The 22,291-nt window shown below is 41.3% G+C and overlaps 1 protein-coding gene across 2 annotated transcripts in view; it reads left to right on the forward strand.

The window, feature by feature from the left end:
• Positions 1–22,291, forward strand: part of armh3 (armadillo like helical domain containing 3) — a 123,417-nt gene that overhangs the window by 80,044 nt on the left and 21,082 nt on the right. For both annotated transcript variants that reach the window (XM_048608770.1, XM_048608771.1), the window contains exons 21-24: positions 2,901–2,983; positions 5,829–5,955; positions 7,092–7,167; positions 14,293–14,371. In XM_048608770.1, coding sequence (XP_048464727.1) covers positions 2,901–2,983; positions 5,829–5,955; positions 7,092–7,167; positions 14,293–14,371 — 365 coding nt within the window. The remainder of the gene's footprint in view (positions 1–2,900; positions 2,984–5,828; positions 5,956–7,091; positions 7,168–14,292; positions 14,372–22,291) is intronic.

Raw genomic sequence — 22,291 nt, forward strand, 5'->3', positions numbered from 1 at the left:
CGCAGGAAGTGCTACACCTGCCCCCATACCTCCTCCCTCACCCCCATCCCAGGCCCCAAGAAGACTTTCCACATCAAGCAGATGTTCACCTGCACATCTGCCAATGTGGTATACTGCATCCGCTGTACCCGGTGTGGCTTCCTCTACATCGGGGAAACCAAGCGGAGACTCGGGGACCGCTTTGCAGAACACCTACGCTCGGTTCGCAACAAACAACTGCACCTCCCAGTCGCGAACCATTTCAACTCCCCCTCCCATTCCTCAGACGACATGTCCATCCTGGGCCTCCTGCAGTGCCACAACGATGCCACCCGAAGGTTGCAGGAACAGCAACTCATATTCCGCTTGGGAACCCTGCAGCCCAATGGTATCAATGTGGATTTCACAAGTTTCAAAATCTCCCCTCCCCCTACCGCATCCCAAAACCAGTCCAGCTCGTCCCTGCCTCCCTAACCTGTTCTTCCTCCCACCTATCCCCTCCTCCCACCTCAAGCCGCACCTCCATCTCCTACCGACCAACCTCATCCCGCCCCCTTGACCTGTCCGTCCTCCCTGGACTGACCTATCCCCTTCCTAACTCCCTACCTACACTCACCTTTCCTGGCCCCATCCCCGCCTCTTCGACCTGTTTGTTTCCTCTCCACCTATCCTCTCCTCTATCCCTCTTCTATCCGCCTCCCACTCTCTCCCTATTTATTTCAAAACCCCCTTCCCCTCCCCCTTTTCTGATGAAGGGTCTAGGCCCGAAACGTCAGCCTCTCTGCTCCTATGATGCTGCTTGGCCTGCTGTGTTCATCCAGCCCTGCACCTTGTTGTCTCTGTCTTCATATATCCAATCTCTGATTCCAGTATATAACCTACATTACAGCTAATTGTTTTTGACATATTACTAAGTCACCAGTCAGCCTTTTGTAGAGAAGGGACTTAGCCCTTTTTCTTAGGTGTGGTATCTTTATTTGTGTCCTTTCCAGTGTCAGTGCAATCTTTTTACATTATGGTGACTGGTACTGCAAACAGCTCTCTCGAGCTTTATTGGACTAACATTTGCTACATGTTTAGAGTGAGCCGTGTACTTTATTCTTGGCTTGCTTTTGTTATGACCTTATGACTCATATTGCAACCTTGTTGTGATTTGTGTATTTGTACTCTCAGGTCCTATTGTTCCTCTACCCCATTTAGATTCTTAGCTCCCAGGTCTCATGTGACCTCATTCTTACTTACCAATTATAAATCCATACTTCAGGTTTATTATTGATTCATACTCTCATATTCCTGTTGAGTGTTGACTGTAACCCCAATTTAATGTAGCATGCAAATTTAGAAATAGCGCTGTTGCTGCCAAAGTCTTAAATTGTTCGTATAAATTGTGACAGAGAATGGTCCAAACACTGATTCTTGTAGGATCCCACTTCCCACCTTCTGTTCCTCTGAAAAACTGTATTTTACTCCCACGCTCTGCTTTCTGTTGTCAAGCCAAGTAGCTACCCATTCTGCCACCTATCCCTTGACTGCATTCTCCGACCTTATCCACTATGTAGCACCTTACCAAAGGCCTTTTGGATATGTAAATATACAAAATCTACTGCATTATCCTTACCTATTCTGTCTGTTGCCACCTCCAAAGAACTTAAGGTTGGTCAAGTAAGATGTTCTCTTTTTGAAATCCATGCTATTTGTTATTCTACTTTTGGTTTCTAGATACTTTTGTGTTTCTTCCTTTTTAGGAGTCCTGTTATTTATGACCATCCGAAATTAAGATAACTTTCTGTACTTCCCTGGACATGTTTTGCCTGCCACCTTGGCTACAGGTACAATATTAGCTAGCCGGCAATCCTCTGGCACAAAACCTTTCCCTACTTTTATTGTTCCCAAGATTCTTTTACAAAGGTCGATACGTTCTGTCTGCACAGGAGGTCCTTGTCCTCTTTGTGCCTTCACAAGTTTATATTATCTTTCTGCTTGGCTTTGTTCCTGAGTGACCATCTCTCATCCTGAGCTTATGGCCCCTGATTTTGCTTTTCCCAAGCAGAGGAAATAATTTTTCTCACTGTATCCCCACTAATCCCTTTTTTGTTTTAATCATCCAGATTAGTGTCTAAACTCAAGCGGACGCGGACCATGTCTATGCGACCTGTCTTCACAATTTGATTTTGAAGCCGATGCATCATTCCGCTGACTCTGAGCTGCACTCCCTCCAAAGCCAGTATATCGTTTGTGAAGTGTAGTATCCAGAAATGAACACAGTTTCTCCAGATTCCATTAGACTAGAAACACTAACTTTCTTTCTCTCTCCATAGATGCTGCCAGACCTGCTGAGTTTCTCCAGTACTTGCTCCATACGGTTTTACTCCAGGTTGATTGAAGCTCTGGGCAGTTAATGTATAGTTTCCAATTTGTGTTCTAATCTGATTGAGATAAGGGTCCACATCCATTCGCTTTTTTTGATGAGTGTGTGTACCTGTGATTAGTGATTAGCTTGTCAGAGGGACTGTCCATTAGGGCAGTGTTAGTACCACATTGAAAAGGAACAGATTCCTGATCAGGTAGATTGCTGGCAATTCTGGAGGAAATGGTGCAAAACCCCTCTGGCTTTGTTTATAGGGGAATTGGATAACTGCTCATTAGATGGTCTTATCTCTATCTATCCAGTCTTTGACAAGTTAGTTAGTCTTGACCAGCGAACAGAAATAGGTAATTTAGCTTTGTGTTTGGCCAGGGAAGAGTTTCAGTTAGAGATCTCTCCTCACCTGGTGTTATGAAGTGAACAGAATCTGAACCCAGGGATCCATTTCCTAACATTGCAGCACACCATAGCAAGGAGTTAGAGAGAAATTTAGTAATAAAAGTTGTTTATTTTTGTTTTGTTACTTTTTCTTACTATGTGCTTCCTGTGATTCCAGCTCTGATCAATCTGTTGAAATTCCTGATGTCAAATGAGACTGTGCTCTTGGGGAAATACAACATCTTTGCTTTGGCTTTAATGGTGAGTCATTAATTGTCAATGTACATTTTGTGAATGTTTGGGTCTCGGTTGTCCCTAGATGACAGGAAGGCTGCTTGCTACAAAACTCTTTTTGAGCAGCTGTGAAGTTGGTCAGATCATTTTTGATAAATAGAATCAGAATATTTAAATGTTTACTGATATGTGTGAAACTGTGTGACCGACTGACCCCACGAGAGTGCGGCCCTGTCACTGTGTGACCGACTGACCACACGAGAGTGCGGCCCTGTCACTGTGTGACCGACTGACCCCACGAGAGTGCGGCCCTGTTATTGTGTGATGGACTGATTGGTGGAAAGGCTCCAAGAGAGCACAGATTCTTCATTCAGTTCTTGGCTAAAGTGAAAGCTTTTGGGATCAAGGCAGATGATACAAATGGATACTGAATTGGCTTCAAAATCAAAAGCAGAAGGTTTGGCTAACAGGAGCAATATTTCTAATCAGACAAGCTGCAGACCTTCCCCTGAACTTGGCTGCAGAAATACTGCAGCTTGTGGTATGTATTAATGATTAAAGAACAGCTCCTACAGTAAATGAAATGTTAAAATTTGCAGATTGCAGCAGAAAGGAGGATTTTTACAAGTGACGGATTGCTTTTCTGAGTTGCCTAGCAACAAAAACCTAGCAACAGGGCAGATGAAGTCACATGGACGGTTGACGTAGAATCTTTAGGGAGAGTGAAAAGCCACCAGCACTGGCAAATCTGTTAAATTTTTTATTGACCTCAGACCCTCAGACCCCCTCCTATTAGTTTCCCTTAGTCTCTACCCAATCTGCAAATCCATTCACCCGTCCAATGAGCCAACTTTAACCAGCACCTAATGCAATATTCCTCCCTGCTAGGCTGTTCCATGCAGGATATTTTTTGATCAGAGCTACAAAATTATTACTGGATGTCAGCAGATAAAGGCTTAATGCACTCATGTGAAGTTCCACTGTCTGCTGTTTCAGACATAAAGCTGGGTTATTGCTAGCGTTAAAGTGGCACATTTCGGAACAGGAAGCGCCATTCAGTTAGATTGGGCTGATCTGTATCCGAACATTGTATACCTGCCTTGGTTCCATAACCCTTAATACCGAACAAAAAATATCTTCATGTATGTTTTTAAATTTTCTGTAAGCGTCATAGAGTCATACAGCACAGAAACAGACCCTTCAGTCCAACCAGTCCATGCCAAACATAATCCCAAACTAAACTAGTCCCATTCCCCTGCCTGCTCTTGGCCCATATACCTCCAAACCTTTCCTATTCATGTACTTATCCGAATGTCTTTTTAAACGATGTAATTGTATCCACATCCACCATTTCCTCAGGACGTTTATTCCACATGTGAACGACCCTCCTTGTTTTAAAAAAAAAAAAAAATTGCCCCTCATGTCTTTTTTTTAAATCTCTCCTCTCTCCTTAAAAATATGTCCCCTAGTCTTGAAATCCCCTATTCCTAGAAAAAAGACAACTACCATTAACTTTGTCTATAAACTTCTTTTGGATCATCTCTCAACCTCCGACGCTCCAGTGAAGAAAGCCCCGACCTATCTGGCCTTTCTTTATTACTCAAACCTTCTGTACCCTGCAACACCCTGGTAAATCTCTTCTGAAACCTGTCCAGCTTGATAATATCCTTCCTGTCCAGAACTGGACATAGTATTTCAGAAGAGGCCTCAGCAATCTCCTGTACAACCTCAACAGGACTTCCCAACTCTTATACTGAAAGGACTGAGCAATGAAGGCACGCATGCCAAACGCCTTTTTAACCACCCTGTCTGTATGTGACGCAAACTTTAAAGAATTATGTACCTGCACCTCTAGGTCCCTCTTCTACAACACTATCTGAGGCCCTACCATTAATTGTATAAACCCTACCCTTGTTTGTTGTACCAAAGTGCAATACCTCGCATTTATCCAGTTTGAACTCTGTCTGCCGTTTTTCAGCCCATTGACCCGTTTGACCAAGATCCCTTTGTAATCTTGAAAATCTTCTTCACTGTCTACTATGCCACCAATTTTTGCAAACCTACTAACCGTGCCTTCTTTATTCTCCTCCAAATCATTTATATAAATGCCAAACAAAAGAGGACCCAGAACTGATCCCTGTGGAACACCACTGGTCACAGGTGCCCAGTCCGAAAAGCAACCCTCCACCACCATTCTCTGTCTCCTGCCGTTAAGCCAATTATGTATCCAATTGGTAAGCTCACCCTGAATCCCACATGACCTAACTCTACTAATTAATCCTACTCTGTGGAACCTTGTCAAAGGCTTTGCTAAAATCAAAGTAAACAACATCTACTGCTCTGCCCTCATCAATCTATAGATATAGCACCACTTCGGGGTTTAAGTCCCAGATTTTCACAACCTTTTATGATCTCGCCGCTGAATGGCCTAGCTTTAACTTTTAAGATTCTACCCCTTTATTCTGTGCTCTTCCAAACAGACAGAATAGTTCCTCTTCATCTGCACTATCAATTCCTTTAATTAAACTCCTCAATTGGATTACCGCTGGAGACTCTAACTTGAGAGAGTAAAGCTGGTCTCTGATTTATCCATCAAATGTAACCCTTTTATCCAAAATAACTTTTTCCCCCATTTGTCTGTTAATAACTACACTTGAATGCCTGAACATTTGGGACTGGTTGAATGAAAATGATTGCAACTGAAGTGAATCTAGAACCCTGTACCTGATGAGGTACTACAGAATGTCTCTGCACATCTCACATTCTGATTCACACCCAAAGAGGCTGGGCAGGACTGCTCCTCATTGCCTTTTTTGCTATCCTCTGACAATTGTAGCAGTTTAATTGAGCAATAACTCTTTTTTTGTTGTAGGTTGTGAATTTATTCAACGTGTTTATCACATATGGTGACACTTTCCTGCCCACACCAAGTAGTTATGATGAACTTTACTACGAGATCATTCGAATGCACCAAGTCTTTGATAACTTGTATTCAATGGGTGAGTTTATTTTTATTTTAAACTGAGTTGAAAGGAACACTTGCAGTTCTGTTGTTTATTTCACATCCCCAGTGTGTCTCAAAATGCTTCACAGCCAGTGAAGTACCTTATGAAGTGTAGACACTGATGTAAGGTATATAGCAGTAATGTGTTCCATCAACAGCATTGTATTAATGATTAAATTATTTTTCTTTGGTGATGTTGATTCAGGGATAAATAATGATTCCAGGACACCTGAGAGAATTACCTGCTCTTTTTCAATCAGTGCCGTGGGATCTTTTATATCCACCTGAGTGGACAGATGGCAACTCAATTCAGTCCCCCATCCAAAAGAAGGCATCTCTGCTAATGTGTCAGCTTGGATTGTGTGCTCAGCAGTTGACATTGGATGATCTGAGGGAAGCATAGAATCCCTACAATGTAGGAGCAGACCATTCGCCCCGTCGAGTCCACACCGACTCTTTGAAGAGCATTCCATCTAGACTCACCTCCTACCCTGTCCCTGTAACCCTGCATCTCCCATGGCCCAATCAGTCTAGCCTGCACATCCCTGGAGACTATGGGCAATTTAGCATGGCCATTCCATCTAACCTGCACATCTTCGGATTGTGGGAGGAAACCGGAGCACCCGGAGGAACCCCATGCAGACACGCGGAGAATGTGCAAACTCCACACAGACAGTTACCTGAGGGTGGAATTGAACCATGGTCCCTGGTGCTGTGAGACAGCAGTGCTAATCAGTGAGCCACCGTGCAAAGTTATGGGTACACCGACCCTTTCTGTTGCATTTAAAAGCATGGGCTCTAGACTGTTTGCTTCACCCTACTGTCGGTCATACCTTCAGCCGCATAGACCTCGCTGCCAAGAATTCTTCTTCCAAACTCTTCTTTTTCCTATTTGTTTTTAAGAGCCTCTTTAAAATTCCTCTGAAAACTCCGACCATCTTTCCTAAACCCCTCTCTCACTTCAATTCCACATTCAGTATTTTCCCCTTGTGCCTCTGCAGAGGCAGTACATAAAGTTGGTTGTCGCTGGGCATGTACAAAACGCAGGTTTTTGTTCATGGAAGTCAATGTAAAAGTGATCGAAGATGAGTTTGAAATGAGTGTTGGTGACTTTCACTTTTACTGTTACAGTTTTGAGGCTTTCGACAAACAGTGGTCAGTGGAAGGAGCCAGCGAGCAAAGTGACCCATGCACTGATCAACATCAGGTAAGGGGCATATGCAAGTGAAGAGCTTCATCTTTGGCATAGACCACTCAGTGTAAGTGAGGATCACTTTCACTCTTTGTTTTTTGGTTGACCCATCCTAGTTTGGGAACGTTGTGATACAAATGTTACATCACTTGTGTGGTTTAGATGCCAATTAACACACAATACGTATTACATGAACAAGGTGTATTTATTATATAAAATATAGGGGAGTTATAAACAAGCTCCCATTTATACAGTGCTTTTCATAAGGCTTGTCCATAACACACTTTGTGACATCCTATAATGTGCTTTTTTAAGGGCAGTTACTGTTATAATATAAGAAGCATGCCAAGCAATTTGCACACAGCAAACTCCAACAAACAGCAGTTGTAGAATGGCATGCTCTGCTTTAGTGATGCTCGTTGTACGATAAATGTTGGCAAGGAGACTAAGAAGGAGCTTTCCTTTTACTCTTTAGACGGTGCAGTGAGATTTTGTACATCCGCCTGAGAGAGCAGATATGTCCTCAGTTTAGCTTCTTATTTACAACACTGCAGCACTGGAAGCATCAGATACGTTTGTACTCAAGTCTTGGAAATGAAACCTAACTTATGACCTTTTGACTCTCAGATTAGAGAATTAGCGACTGACCCATAGGTAACATGTGTTTCTTAACCCTATGGGGTCGATGATGTAATTGGAACTCCCCATTATATTCTTATTCCTTTCATTCATAGGATGTAGGAGTCTAAAATTCTGGCAAGGCTAAAATTTATTACCTGTCTGTAATTGCCTTAGGGAAGATAGCTGCCTTCTTGAATTTCTGCAGTCACTGGAATGCAGGTGCACCCTCCACTCTGCTGGGGAGGGATTTTGACTCCACGACAGTGAGGGAACAGTGATATATTTGGTGCATGGCTTGGAGGGGAATTTGCAGGTGGTGCTGTTCCCAAGTCTGCTGCCCTTGTCCTTCTATGTGGTAAAGATTTCTGCCACTTATGGTGCTGATTCCCAGTAAGTGAATGACCCAGCCGGAATGTATCATGCTAGAATAGTTAAAACCTTTGCAATCTTCTTTTGTGACATTCTGATTACATTTAAATTCGGTGTGCTAAAGCAGCTGGACTATCTGGGCAGGACTGCAGTTTCTGGGTTTCTGTTAAAATTAGACACTGCCAGAGGGGTCCAGTGAAAATATTTTATTATTAACTGGTCCTCATGCAGTGAGCTTGGCCAAGCTGCCCAGCTAACCTTCCTCTCGACTAAAAGTCCCCGTTGCTGCTAGTTGCTCATCCTGTTTGTCAGTTCCTTTTATTCAAGGACCTGGCAGCTGTTTGTTTTGCTTCACTTGCGCATCCCTCACTTGAAAATTCACTGTGTCCCAGCATGCCCCAAGTACAACAGGTGCTGGAATAGCCATTTGGCCCATCAGACCTGTTCTGCCATTTAATACGATCATGACGGTTCTTGGGCTTCAGCTCTACTTTCTTGTCTAGTGGGGAGTTTGACTAGGACTTTTCTTTCTGGATCACTTAAGTGAGACACAGCCACTGGGAGCAAAGTTTTAAATACTATTGAGCAGACTTTGCATTGTAGGACAAGGTTGAGTTAGCTCTGAGCTGGTGAATGGAGTGTAGGTGCACTGTTCCGGAGTTAGTCTGCAGGCCAGAACATGGTCATTTAACTGGGGACGTGAAGGTGGAGTACAAGTGGGATACATTCTAGGAATTGTTTTAGGTTTTTTTGTTCCATTTTCCTGGACTCTTGTGTTGATTTATTCAGTAAGTAATACTCTGCAGGTGTGGAAGACAGTTTCTCTGTTTACAACAACAATTCCAGTTAAAAATAAATACATTTGAGGAATTAACTTCAGACATCAGCTCATTGGGTAAATTTAATTCAATATATGGCTCCTTGAAATTCGGCCAGTAACTTAGTGATTAGATTCAGTAATAACATAATTAAATTTTGTCTGTAATGCTTTTAATTATTGAATGTAGCTAGTAACTTCATAACAATATTCAGCTGAAACTAATTTGGTTCTCAGCTTCATTCCAAAATTTATTTGGAATTGTGTGTATATCAAATATGATTTGCGATTTGCAATTTGCAGCCCAACCTGTTAATGTGTATATGGCAGCCCCCATTGGCCACATTGCAATGCTCCATATTCCCTCACCCAGAAGCTCTAAAACACTTGCAAACCATGTTCCATCCACCTTAATATCTACACTTGCTTTTTTATTAATATCCATGTTTGATCCATTTTACTCTCTATCTTCTGGCACTTCATTCCATTGACATGATTTGTGTGTTGTTCTTTGTAGTGTAACTTTATTATAGATTTTACTCACGTAAAGCAAAGCGACGTATTATGACTTTATAAAAAGTGATGCTCACTTGGCGATGCTATTTATAGCTGTTGCAGGTTCACCCTCATTAGTTGTTCTGCATTCAGATAATAAATGAGGCAGTCGTAGCGCCATTGACTACAGAATAGAATTGGAATAATTCACAAATAGGTCTGATATAGATGCCTCTTTTCTGAAAAGCCTTTGTGCTGTTACCAGCTAGAGTAAATGGATTGTTTAGTGTTAATGCAGTTCCCATTTGATTTCATATATTTACCATTGTCTGCTATTAATCTTTGTTTTGTCCAACTTCACTTGATCAGTGACTTGTCTGAAATCTATATGGTTTTTCACACCTGCCCAGATGTTATCACAGAATCTGTTTCACATTTTCCCCTGGTATCGATCTTCATTTTTATGCTGTGGGCTGAAGAATTATTGATGTGTTTGTCAAACTGCAGTACCTGCAAAAACAACTGAAATGAGTGGGGCATTTGGTAAGAGGTGGCAGGATGTTTTGTTCAGGCTTGTTCCCAGTTTTTTCCTCTAGCTCTGCGGGCTGTTGGTCAGGTGAGTGTCATAAAGCCCATTTTAATTTCATTGCTGTGGCTCTGTGTCTTCTGCCCAGTCAGCACTGTAAGCACCTGGCCATCTCCTAGCCCATGCTTATCTTGCTGCACTCTCAGGATTTATTAATCTTTGAAATTTATAGAATGTGGACAGATGTGTGTTTAATGGGGACAGAGTAGAAGAAGCTTTACTCTGTAGCTGTACATGTCCTGGGAGTGTTTGATGAGGGCAGTGTAGAGGAAGTTTTACTCTGTATCTAACATCTGTTGTAGCTGTCCTGGGAGCAGAAATTGGGTGCCCTGAATGAGAAGTTATTTCTCCTTAATTAGTACAAAATTTGTCAAAAAAATTGCTGGTTAGTTCACTAAATCTTTTGGGGATAAACAAAAGCATCCATTTCACTTAAGGATCCTGGCAGTTTGTCAATAACTGAGATAGATCAGTTAAGCTGTCAAGACTTTGATTAATCTCCTCAAATTCCTTAAACGCACTGGCTTGTTCTGTCTTCAGTGAGGAGATTTATGATGCAAGGTATAAAGGATATACTGGCAATGTATACCAGATTAAATTGGCACAGTCGCAGTCCTTGTGCTGACTGCTGTTGTTGTGGTGCCCGTGCTAGGGATGAATCTCCTGTTTCTGTGTTTCTCAAAGGTATCAACATCCTCTGCTTGAACCTTTGTCTTTCAAGGGGCTAAATGGCCACCTTTTGTTTCTTGCTAAAATAGTTTAAGAGTAAGAGAAGTTGAGCAATAGCTTTTATTTTGTGGTAAATTTCCAGTGAATGAACTGAAGCAGACAATCTAAATAGTCCCAAAGTGCAAGGTAGATGTATTTTTGGAGAAGGATGGGCTTGAAGGATATTTTGGAGGAATAGGAGAGGGGTCTGAATGAGTTCTCTGAAAATAGAATGTTATCTAGATCCAACCATGCTCACCTGTTTATACAAGGTTATATAGGGTGTGAAAATATTTAATATACCTTCCATAGAATACATGGACGATGAGCATCCAAAGTGCTTGTGACCTTTTGCTGATTGGAATTCTTACAGTTGTAGATCAGTACGTTTAAGGCTGAAAGGAGGAAATTGGAATGGTTTGGAAGCAAAGTCTTAATTTTGCAAAGTAATAAATGCCTTCAGTACCAGCTATAGTTAGCTTGAAGTTCTCTCTCTTCTGAGAGAGAAGATCATGGGATCAATTCCCAATCCTAGGAAGACACTTGAGTAAGACCTGCAGTGTTGGAAACTTGATTCTCAGACACAGCTTCAGATCCAGATCCACATCCTGTTTGACTGTTTGACTGTTTGTGAGGATCTGCTGGGCATAAAGAAAGAGTTTTCTTCCCAGTGTCCTGACCAGCATATTGGTCCAAAGCAATATTATCAAAACTGTAATACAAGAATGAAATACATTGGATGCTAGAAATCTGAAATTAAAAAGATAGAATATGATGAAAATACTCAGCATGTCAGTCAGCCTGAGTGGTGAACTATTTTTGAAGATGCTGTTTTAATATAGGGAAACACAACAGCCAATTATGCTCAACAAACTCCCCAAAACAGCGAATGAATGGCAGGTGACACAACTGTCAGTAAAATAGAAAATGTTGGAAATACTCAGCAGATCAAGCGGCTTCTGTGAAGAGAGAAACTGTTAAAGTTTCAGATTAATGACTGTTCAACAGGCTTGAAACGTTAAACTTTGTGGAACAAAAATTCACTGTTTGCTCTAGAACGTCTGATGGTCAAATCTTTAAAACTAAATGCAAATTACTTTTTTGTTCATACGTAAGATCTGGCAGTTCAAATGATTTGCCATTTGCAAGCTCCCCTCCAGCATCCTGACTTGGAATAATGTTGTCATTGCTTCATTGACTAACTGCTTGCCTAACAGCACTGTGGATGTAAATACATTGTGCAGACTGCAGCAGTTCTAGAAGATGGCTCACAAAGACCTTCTCAAGAACAATTGGAGATGGGCAATAAATGTTGTCCTTGACAGTTACACTTGCAACTTGTGAATGAGTGAATAAACAAATGAATAAGGTTGGGTCTTGTGTCCAACTGCTGTTCAGTGAAAGTTTACCCTACAAGACAATCCTTTGTAAATAATAGACTACACGATGTAAACTATCTTGCACAACATCCTGTAATTATGTGGGCCACATTAGTTTTGTTTTTGAATCCGTGATTTTGTGGCTGAATCCTGCTGTTGTATCTGCTCGGCAAGTTACCAGCCTTGTGTCCTGCTGTCTCTTGTCACAAATTCATCTTTTCTTTGTAAATTGATCTGGTTTTAATGCACCCATCTGGCACTAACTCCTTTTAGCTATGAAAACTTACACAGCAGGCACCCAGTGCTGCAGTGTAGTTCACAAGTAGGCATGCATATTATGGGATAGGTGTTTTGGGTTTGTGTTTCTGCCGCAGTGCACTGTGCAGTTGGCATAGCAGGCACAGTGATTAGCATGACAACTTTACAGTGCACTCGATGGATGGTGGTAAAATTGTGCCAGGAGAGCAGGAGCACCTCTGAGATCATTCCCAGCCATTGAGATTTAACAATCCCATTGTGAGGGCATCAGTAGCTGAGTGCTGTGTATATGTGTGTGCAGGTTATTATTGATAATTGCAGCCTACGCTGGTCAGAGCAGATAGTTTTAGTTTTAGTTAATGAGGTTGAAAACCAATGGTGACATGGTGCTGAATATTGATATTCAAGATAGGAAGGATGTTTGAAACTTGAAAGGGTTCAGAAAAAAATTTACAAGGCTGTTGCCAGGGTTGGAGGATTTGAGGTATAGGGAGAGGCTGAATATACAGGGGCTATTTTCCCTGGAGCATCAGCGGCTGAGGGGGTGACCTTATAAAGGTTTATAAAATCATGAGGGTTGTTGATAGGGTGAATAGATACTGTCTTTTCCCAGGGTTGGGGTGTCCCAAACTAGAGGTCATAGGTTTAAGGCAAGAGGGTGAAGATTTAAAAGAGATCTAATAGGCAACTTTTTCACGCAGAGGGTTTTGCATGCAGGGAATGAGCTGTCAGAGGAAGTGGTGGAGGCTAGTACAGTTACAATGGTTAAAAGGCATCTGGATGGGTATATGAATGGTAAGGATTTAGAGGGGTGTGTCCCAAATGCTGGCAAATGGGACTGGATTTATTTAGGATATCTGGTTGGTATGCACGAGTTGGACCAAAGGGTCTGTTTCCATTCTGTATATCTCTATGACTATGACATTTTTAAACAGATGCAACAGAAAGCTTAGTATATGTACTAGTGGTTAATTCTCAAGATTGCACACTTCCCTCCTTTTGTTCTTGATCCCACCAATTTTTCAGCTGTGGCTCAGTGAGTAGTACTATCTTGCTCCAATTGGAAGATTGTTTCATCATTTCCCAGTCCAGGTTTGAGAAGAAAATCAAGATTTAAACACCCAGCTCAGTACGGAGGGAATGCTGCATTGTTAGAGGTACTGTTTTTCAGATGAGATGTTAAATTACAGTTCAGTCTGATGTCTCAGATGAATATAAATGATCCAATTGGCACTATTTTGATCTCACTTGTGACCTGGCCAATATTTATCCCTTGACTAATATCGCAGAACTGGATTATCGAGCTCTTGTCAGATTTCTGTTTGGGGGAGCTCGCTACATTTCCTGTACTGCTACATTTACTCAAATTGATTGCTACGTTTCCTGTATGACAGCAGTGACTATATTTCAAAAGTACTTCTTCATTGGCTGTAAAATTCTTTGGGGCATCTTGTGGTGAACAGTGCTATACAAATGCAACTCTGGCCTTTGCTGATTTTGAGCTCCGTACTATGTTTGCCACCACTATCCAGTATCGTTCAGTTTCCCTTTTCTCCTCACAACATTTTCTCTCTCTTTCTCCTGTTCCCTGTCCCAAACCCCTTGGACCTAATGAAGTACTCTAAAAGATGCAGAAGTGATATTGCAGTGATCAATGAGGGAATCTTGTATGTGTGCTGTAAATATTAATTTCTGTTTCTTTTAATTATAATGCCAAGAGTCGTAAGAATTTTTTCATGAACCAGTCACCTGAATACCATCGAAGATTACACAGTGTGCAACTTCTTAATCTAAATGCAAAAAGAATCCCATTTGAGAATTAACACCGCAGATCTGAACTATTTTCTATTTATGAATATTTATTATGGTGTTTATACAATTGTAAACTTTGCTGTTTTCTGTTTTAGAGCGATCATCAACCATTTTAATCCTAAAATAGAATCATATGCAGCAGTTAATCATATCTCTCAACTCTCTGAAGATCAGGTAAGTACTGCTGATATTTTTATGTACTTTTTACTCAGTTTGTGTTCGTGTTTTGAGGGGTCCTCAATTAACCAGTTTCCGAGCCAAACAACTCTTCAGCTAAGGTAGAGTTAGAATTGCCATAGTCCTAGCAGACAATGGGGGTGCTCTGTCATTAGAGAGACAACTGGTGGGTGGTTTAACTTGAGCGTCATGCACCTCAGGCAAAGCGCGAGGTTGAGAAGGTGGACCTTCTTGGAAACCTCAGCTGGTGCAGGAATTAAACCAACGCTCTTGGCATCAATCTGCATCATAAATCAGCGAACCAACCAACTGGGCAAAGCAACACTGTGTTCTTCCAGCCTCCTGTTTGTCTACCTTGGATTCCAGCATCTGCAGTTTTTTTGTCTCTAGCTGAAAATAATTAACTTTTTAAAATTATTTATTTGCTATCTAACGAATCACGAATGTTATCCTCACTCAAAGTCCACGTGCACATGCCTTACAGAATTGTTTAGAGATTAGCAAATGAAAAGTGACCATCCCTGTCCTCTGCCATTCCTCCCTCTCCTCTCCTCACTTTTCTGTACACCTTCCCCATCCCTCCTCTATCCTTCCCTTTCTCCCTGTAACATGGGTCTGACAAGGACAGCTGTGATGAGCCAGATAGCTTCTATGCTGTGTGCCGCTTTAGGTATTGAATCAAATACTTTTTTCTATCCATTTCTAATCTTGTTAACAGTTGCAGTTTTAAAGGAAGCAGCATGGATTGAAATGCTTGCTGCCTCTTGACGTTCATATCATTTGTTTGTCCTCGTGACTGAAGTAGCGGGAGCAATCCTTTCTCTTTAAAGAATTTTTATGCTGTATGACTGTATAAAAGCTGCTGCCATTTCATCTCTGAGTAAACAGGCATTCAGTATTTCAGATAGGGAGGTTTAAAAGGACGTTCTTAAAAGTCACAGTTGGTGTTTTATGGCAAGCCCTTCAGTTCTGGCCTTTGTCAGTGAACATGTAAACCTTTTCCATTTTCATCTTGTTTCAGCTACTGACTGAGCAAAGGTTAAATCAGGGCAAGTAGTTTGCTCTTGCTCGGATTGGCAATGTTGATCACCCCTGCGACATTTCAAGTCCGGCAGTAATCTGCAGTGGGTTCGTGGAGAAATTTTGTAGATGTCTCACTTCATCACAAAATGTGTCCAGTCTTTAGTGTTTGAAATTCTTTGTGATCTTTGTTGAATATTCAATGTTTCTAATTTCTCAGCACTTATACTTCATTAAAAGTGATTAACTCTTTTCCTAATATTCTGTCTCCTGCTCTGCTGACAGTGATTTTTCCTGTGGCATATTACCACGGGCTATATCCTCCCTTCAGGCAAACAGCCAACTAGCCATTCTTCATTTTTTTTTAATCCATTCTTTGGATGTGAGCATTGTGATTGCCCATCCCTAATGGCTTTCAAGAAGGAGGTGCAAATTGGTGTAGCCCAGTTACTCTGAAGGAAGAATAATATATTTCCAAGGGAGGATGTTGTCTGGCTTAGAGGAGAACTTGCAAGTGGTGGTATCCCCACGCATCTGTTACCTTTGTCCTTCTAGGTTGTAGATATTGTGGGTTTGGAATGAGCTTTAGTAAATTCTGTAGTGTTGGAAAATTTAATGAACCCTAATGGCGAGTGGAGTTACAGCTGAGCTTGACCTTGTATGAAGCAAGGACTTTAAAACCAACAAAATACTTCTTCAAATGTAGTCACTGATCTGATGGAAGAAACACGACAGTTAGTTTGAGCACACCAAGCCCTGACAAACAGTAGTGATGAGGCAATCAGTTTTAGAGATGTTGGTTGAGAGATGAATATTGACCACTTTTGGTTGTAGGCTCTTTTATTCTTCACCTGAATGGACCTGCTCAAAGTTTCAACTGGAAGATGGCACTCTGACAATGTGTCTTCTGTTAGCACTGTATGGATGTTAGTCTTGAGGCTCTGATATGAGACTTGAACCCATAACCCTCTGGCACAGAAGCACATGTATATTGCAATGATTCTTGGCTGATACCATGGTCTGAATTATTCTATTGGAGGTCAGAATCAGAAGGTGGATTTGATTCTGGAACATGAATCTTGCCCAATGGCATCATGCCACGAAGCATGATTTTTGCTTAATAACCCTGAGACGGGTCATTAAGCTACCCAAAACCTCAAGCCTCAAACATATGACAATTTGTATTTGTTCACTGGCTGGGCTAGCACATATTGCCCATTCCCGTGGCCCTTCAGAAGGTGGTGATGACCTGCTTTCTTGAATTGCTGCAGTCCATTTGCTTCAAGTGCACCCACAATGCTGTTGTGGAAAGAGTTCCAGGATTTTGACCCAGCGATGGTGAAGGGACAATGATATATTTCCAAGTCAGGATGATGAGTAGCTTGTAGAGGGACTTACAGGTGGTGTGTTCCCATATATCTGCTGCCCTTATCCTTCTAAATGAAAGTAGTTGTGAGCTTGGAAGGTACTATCTAAGGAGTCTTGGAGAATTTCTGCAATGCATCTTGTAGACGGTACACACTGCTCGAGCGTCAGTGCTGGAATGAGTGAATGTCTTTGGATGAGGTGCCAACCAAGTAAGCTGCTTTATTTTGGATAGTGCCAAGCTTCTTGTGTATTGTTGGAGCTGCATTCATTCAGGTGAGTGGGGAGTATCCCACCACATTCCTGGCTTGTGTCTGGACATGCTTTGGATTCCTAGCCTCTGACCTGCTTTTGTAGACACCATATTTACATATTTGTGTACATTTTTACCGCCTATAGCCCTAAACATGCATTTATCATTGGAAGAATGAGGCGTCGACATGGATGCTGAGTATAAGCTTAAAATGCACTTTGGTATCCAAAGACTGTGGCCATCTTATTCATCAGTTTGAATTGTATGTTGAAATGTGTAGTAAATAAAAGAAAGCTGCCTTGGTACTTGTTGGCCATTAATGTGCTTACAGTATTATCATACGCACAATGTCGAGCAACAGACAAATGTCATGGCAACCACTTGAGCTAAGGAAGCGCAAACACTTTAAAGGAATTTTAAAAAGTGAGGGAAAGAAATACAATTGTATAGAATATTACTCAGCTTTGTTACTTTTCAAAGATAAATTAGTTCCACCACGCATATAAATCTTTCATTGTCTCAAACATCCCTGATATTTCACTGTAAGGGAAACTACCTGATGTTACTTAGATCACTCGATAATCAATGACTTTACTGATAGGGTGTAGGTGAGAATTCACAGAGAGAAGTGTTGGGGTGGAAGATAGTAGCAGAATAATTCACTTAATCATTTGTGATCCTATTCCCACTGAACATGGCTGATCTGAATCTCCCTTCCATCCACCCTCCTTGGTTCCATAATCCCTTAATAATCACAGAGTCTCAGAATTATGATGGTGCAGTAGGAGGATGTTGGGCTCATTATATCTGCACTGGCTTTATTATCTCGTGCAAATCTCTTGATTTTCCCCTGTAACCCCACACACCTATCCAGAAACCATCCAAAGCCCTCTTGAATGCCTCAAGTGAGTCTGCCTCGTCCACACTTCCAAGCAATGCATTTCTATACCATAACAGTTTTATCACATCACCCTTCCTTCATTTGCATATCACTTTAAATCTATGCCCTCTCATCCTTGTTTCTTTTACAAGCAGTAACAGCTTCACCTTATTTATTCTGTCCAACTGTTCATGACTTTGAAAACCTCAATCAGAAAGAAATAATACCACAGAAATCTAATAATTTCATTTGAGCTCCCCCTCAGATGTTTTAGGTTACGGGGGGGGGGAGGGGGTGTAAGAGATTCCAGATTTCCACAACCCTTGGAGTGTTTCCAGACCTCTGGTCACAACAACCTAGTTCTAATTTTAAGTGAGCACAGGCTGAAAAACTTTAGCAAATATGTCTTGTTTTCAGCAATATTGAAGTGACTGTTTAATTTTAAGAGCGTTTCTCTTATCTCTGGACGAGCAAATAGATTCTGCCTATCAACTCTTTTTAGTCATTCTAAGCAGTTTAGTGAGATCAATACTGAAGAATGGGATCTGTATTCAGTATATTGTTCTGGTTCTCCCTAACTGCTTTTCCCTCTCTTCTCTGATCTATTTTTGAAGTGCTTTGTGTTAACTATTTTCTCACCCTTTGTACCACGGCTGGCAATTCTGGCATTAGGGGTGGCTGTGGTGTCCACGACTGGCTGTGTCATCAATCTTTGGTTCAGATTTTATCACCTTGTGCTTTACTTTTTAACTGCTTTAAATCTCAGACCGTGTAGCCATGGAAACGGGTCTCTCCAGCAACTGCTTGACCGATGTGGTCTTGGCTGTGACTGCCACGTCACGCTTTTAAAAACAATCAGCCTGACTCCAGTGTGTTAAATAAACAAAATAGCATCAGTGGCTGAACTGCAGCACGAGGGCAAAATTACCTTGTACGGTTAAATAGACTTTTTTTTTTTAGCATTTCCCATTAAAAACACTGGGTGAAAGGCTGTTGACAAAGATTAGCATCAAGGTTCAGATGACAAAAAGATGAACCCAGATTTAGGTTTCAAAAACCTTTAGAGGAATTGAAGGAGATGAAAAGTTCCACAGAATTGAGGTCCTGGGGTCAAATGAGTTTGAGTTACAGATGGTGTGATGGATTGTGATTCAATTGTAGAATGCAGGGAGCTGGAAGACCAAAGGAGTAAGTATTGTATTTCTATAGCACCTTGCATGGCCTCAAATATATTTCCAAGTGACTTACAGCTGACAAATTGCTCTTGAAATGTGGTCACTCCTTTAGAATGCAAAGCACAACAATCAATCTGGACCCAGCAAGCTTCCAAAACCAGCAGTGACCCATTGATCCATTTTCTTAATGTAGTTGGATAAGAGATAATAATTGTCCAGAACACAGATCCAGGAAAATGCCCCTGCCCTTTTTTTTTGGAATCCTGGCTTGGGATAATTTCCAGGGTAAACAGTGTATCATCTGAAAGGCAAAACTACTGACAGTGCAGTACCCCTCCGTAATACACTGCAGTGCCACAATCAACCATGGGCCCAAGTCTCTGGAGTAGGGCTTGAACCCACAAACCTCTGATCCAGAGACAAGAGATTAAGTGAGTAAGTTTGTGGGTGACATGAAGATTAGTCGGCAGGTTGAGTCAGTGGGCTGAGGCACCTTCTTCTATACTGTCTGATTCTATGCACTGTATGATAGTACAACTACCATCTGACAGGAAAATTCAAAGGAGCAGTAACTGACTGCACAACAGCCAAAGGCTTGTTTCCGTGCTGTGGACAGAACATCACTCTAAACCTACTGGATCACAAGTTTGAATTTTATCAAGAGATAGCTGAGATGCTGCGACTGATTGGTAGTTTGAAGAGGTCAGCAAGGAGCATAAGCTCAGTTTACCCATACATTGCTCATAGATCCAATGTCTTCTCTCCATTAATTCACAAATTCTTAATCGAAATGAGCTGCTGTATTAGTTTATTAGCCAGATCCAAACTTGCCCTTCGCTTAAAGCGGCTGGATCCTGAGCTTCCTTCCTGCAACTGTGCTGGAATTGGTTCCTTTTACCCTTGCATTTGTCTGACTGGCATTCCAAACTATTTCCACTGGCATGGGTCATTACCCATGGGGCAGACATTTAAGGTCATTGATAAAAGAAGCAAACCTGAGATCAGCAGGTGCCAGGTTAGGTGTTACATATGTACAGGGCATTGGAGTGAGTTGAGTATAACCATGACTGAGAGAAATAGATTATCAATTAAACAGTATGAATGGGGAGTTGAACCATGATTTTTCTGAGTGGCCGTGTAAACTAGAGAGACTCCAATACACCACAATTGTCAAAAGTGACGGAGTTTGTTATCTGAAAAAGAAAAATGTACAGGATTGTAGAAGGAGGCAAAAGACTAGATTGCTCATTTAGAGAGCTAGAGAGGCTCCATGATGGACCAACTGGCCACCTCCTGCACTGTAAAAAAAATTCTGTAGCTGGCCTTGGAAGTATCTCCAGCCAGAAAGGTGACTAACAACAACCTGCATCATTTAACTCCTTAACAGCAGCGAAATCCCTGGTGATACTTAAAAAAAAACTTTTTAAAAAAAAACTAACACTCAGCCACATAAGGCGATATTGGAGCAGATAACTAAATGATTAATTGAAGAGGCATATTTTAAGAAGCATATAAAGAATGAAAGAAAGGTGGTATGGCCACCAGTGGTGGACTGGTTAAAATTTTTGAGACATTGAGACCAGAATGTGATGTGTATAGATAGCTTGTTGTGTTCTAGGACTGGAGGAGATTACAGAAAATGGGGAATGATGATGCCATGGACAGATTTGAAAAGTGGGAGCAGACTTCTAAAATTGCAAAGTTATTTAGCTGCATGGTGATGGGTGAGTAGAAGCAGAGTTTTAGCCAAACTCCAGTTCAAGGAGAAACCAAAAGAACTGCGGATGCTGTAAATCAGGAACAAAAACAAAGTTGCTGGAAAAGCCCAGTAGGTCTGGCAGCATCTGTGAAGGAAAAAAACGAGTTCTGAGGATGGGTCACCAGAGCCGAAACGTTAACTCTGTTTTTCCCTTCACAGATGCTGCTGAGCTTATCCAGCAACTTTGTTTTTGTTCAAGTTCAAGGAGGGTAGAATGAGGGAGGCCAGCCAGAAGCGCATTTGAATAGTAGAGTGTAGAGGTAGAAAGCAAGGGGAAAAATTTCAGAAGCAAATGAGTTGTGGTGGTGCAGGCATGGGCGATGTTATGGAGATGCTTGTTCTTGATAACTGAATATGTTGCAGAGATTTTTCTCAGAGTCAGATCTTGCATCAGCATTGCAAACAGTTTTTTCAGCCTTATGGAGTCTGATGCGAAACCAAGTCTGTGGCGGGGTTAAAAGGCAATCACTTTAAATTTTTCCAATGTGTAGACAGTGGAATTTGGTCATAGCAGTACTGGATATCAGACAAGCAAGTAATTCTGTAATGATCTTTTAGGGCAGGAAATCTGCTATCCTTAGTCTGGCCCGGCTTGCGTGTGACTCGAGACCCACAGCAATGTAGTTGACTGTCAAATGACCTGTGAAATAGCCTAGCAAAGCATTCAGTTCAAGGGTAATTAGGAATGGGCAATAAATACTGCCCAACCAGTGACGCCTACATCCCATGAATGAATAAATAAAAAAAAGCAAATAGTAGAGAAGCGTAGAGAGTTGGTATTCAAATGATATCAGCAAGGAGCAGCATGTAGATCAGAAATAACAGATAGGCGAGGAACAAGCACCAGACGTAGCACTGTGGGAATGAGGAAGACAGAACGTTGCGGTAGAAGAAGAAAGAAATTAATTAAAATTTAGAATGGCATTAATTTCCTCAATTGGAGCATTTGTTTAAAAAAAGCGAAGTTAAATTTTGATAATTTATAGATGAAATTCATACATTCAGATGATGCCTTTTAAACTGGCTCTGAAATATTTCTCTACTTCCTTTTAAGACCAGGCCTATACATGAATATTGTAAAAACTGTGATGAATCTCTCGCACCTCATGTTAAACTGTCATAATTAATGTGTTAGAAACAAAGTCTGAAATTATTCTTGTGCTCAGGGAGTGATAAATCTGCTGGACTCTGCAGGAGCCAGTGAAGACTGCCTGAGATGGTATTAATGCTCCCACATATCATTAAGAGCAATCTTAATTCGTTCGTTTCAAACCTACTCGGATTGTACATTCATTTCTGTAAATGTCTTCATTTTTTAATAGATCAATTAATTATAATTCTTAACTGCAGGTCTTAAATCATGAAAACAGGTTTAGTTTGGAAGGGTGTTCTGTTCATCCATTGTGCTGGCAAACTTTGTCAGTATTCTATATAAAAACCAAAAGAACTGCGGATGTTGCAAATC

The sequence above is a fragment of the Rhincodon typus genome, chromosome 20 (genome assembly GCF_021869965.1).
Source record: "Rhincodon typus isolate 14 chromosome 20, sRhiTyp1.1, whole genome shotgun sequence".
NCBI classification, from domain to species: Eukaryota; Metazoa; Chordata; class Chondrichthyes; order Orectolobiformes; family Rhincodontidae; genus Rhincodon; species Rhincodon typus.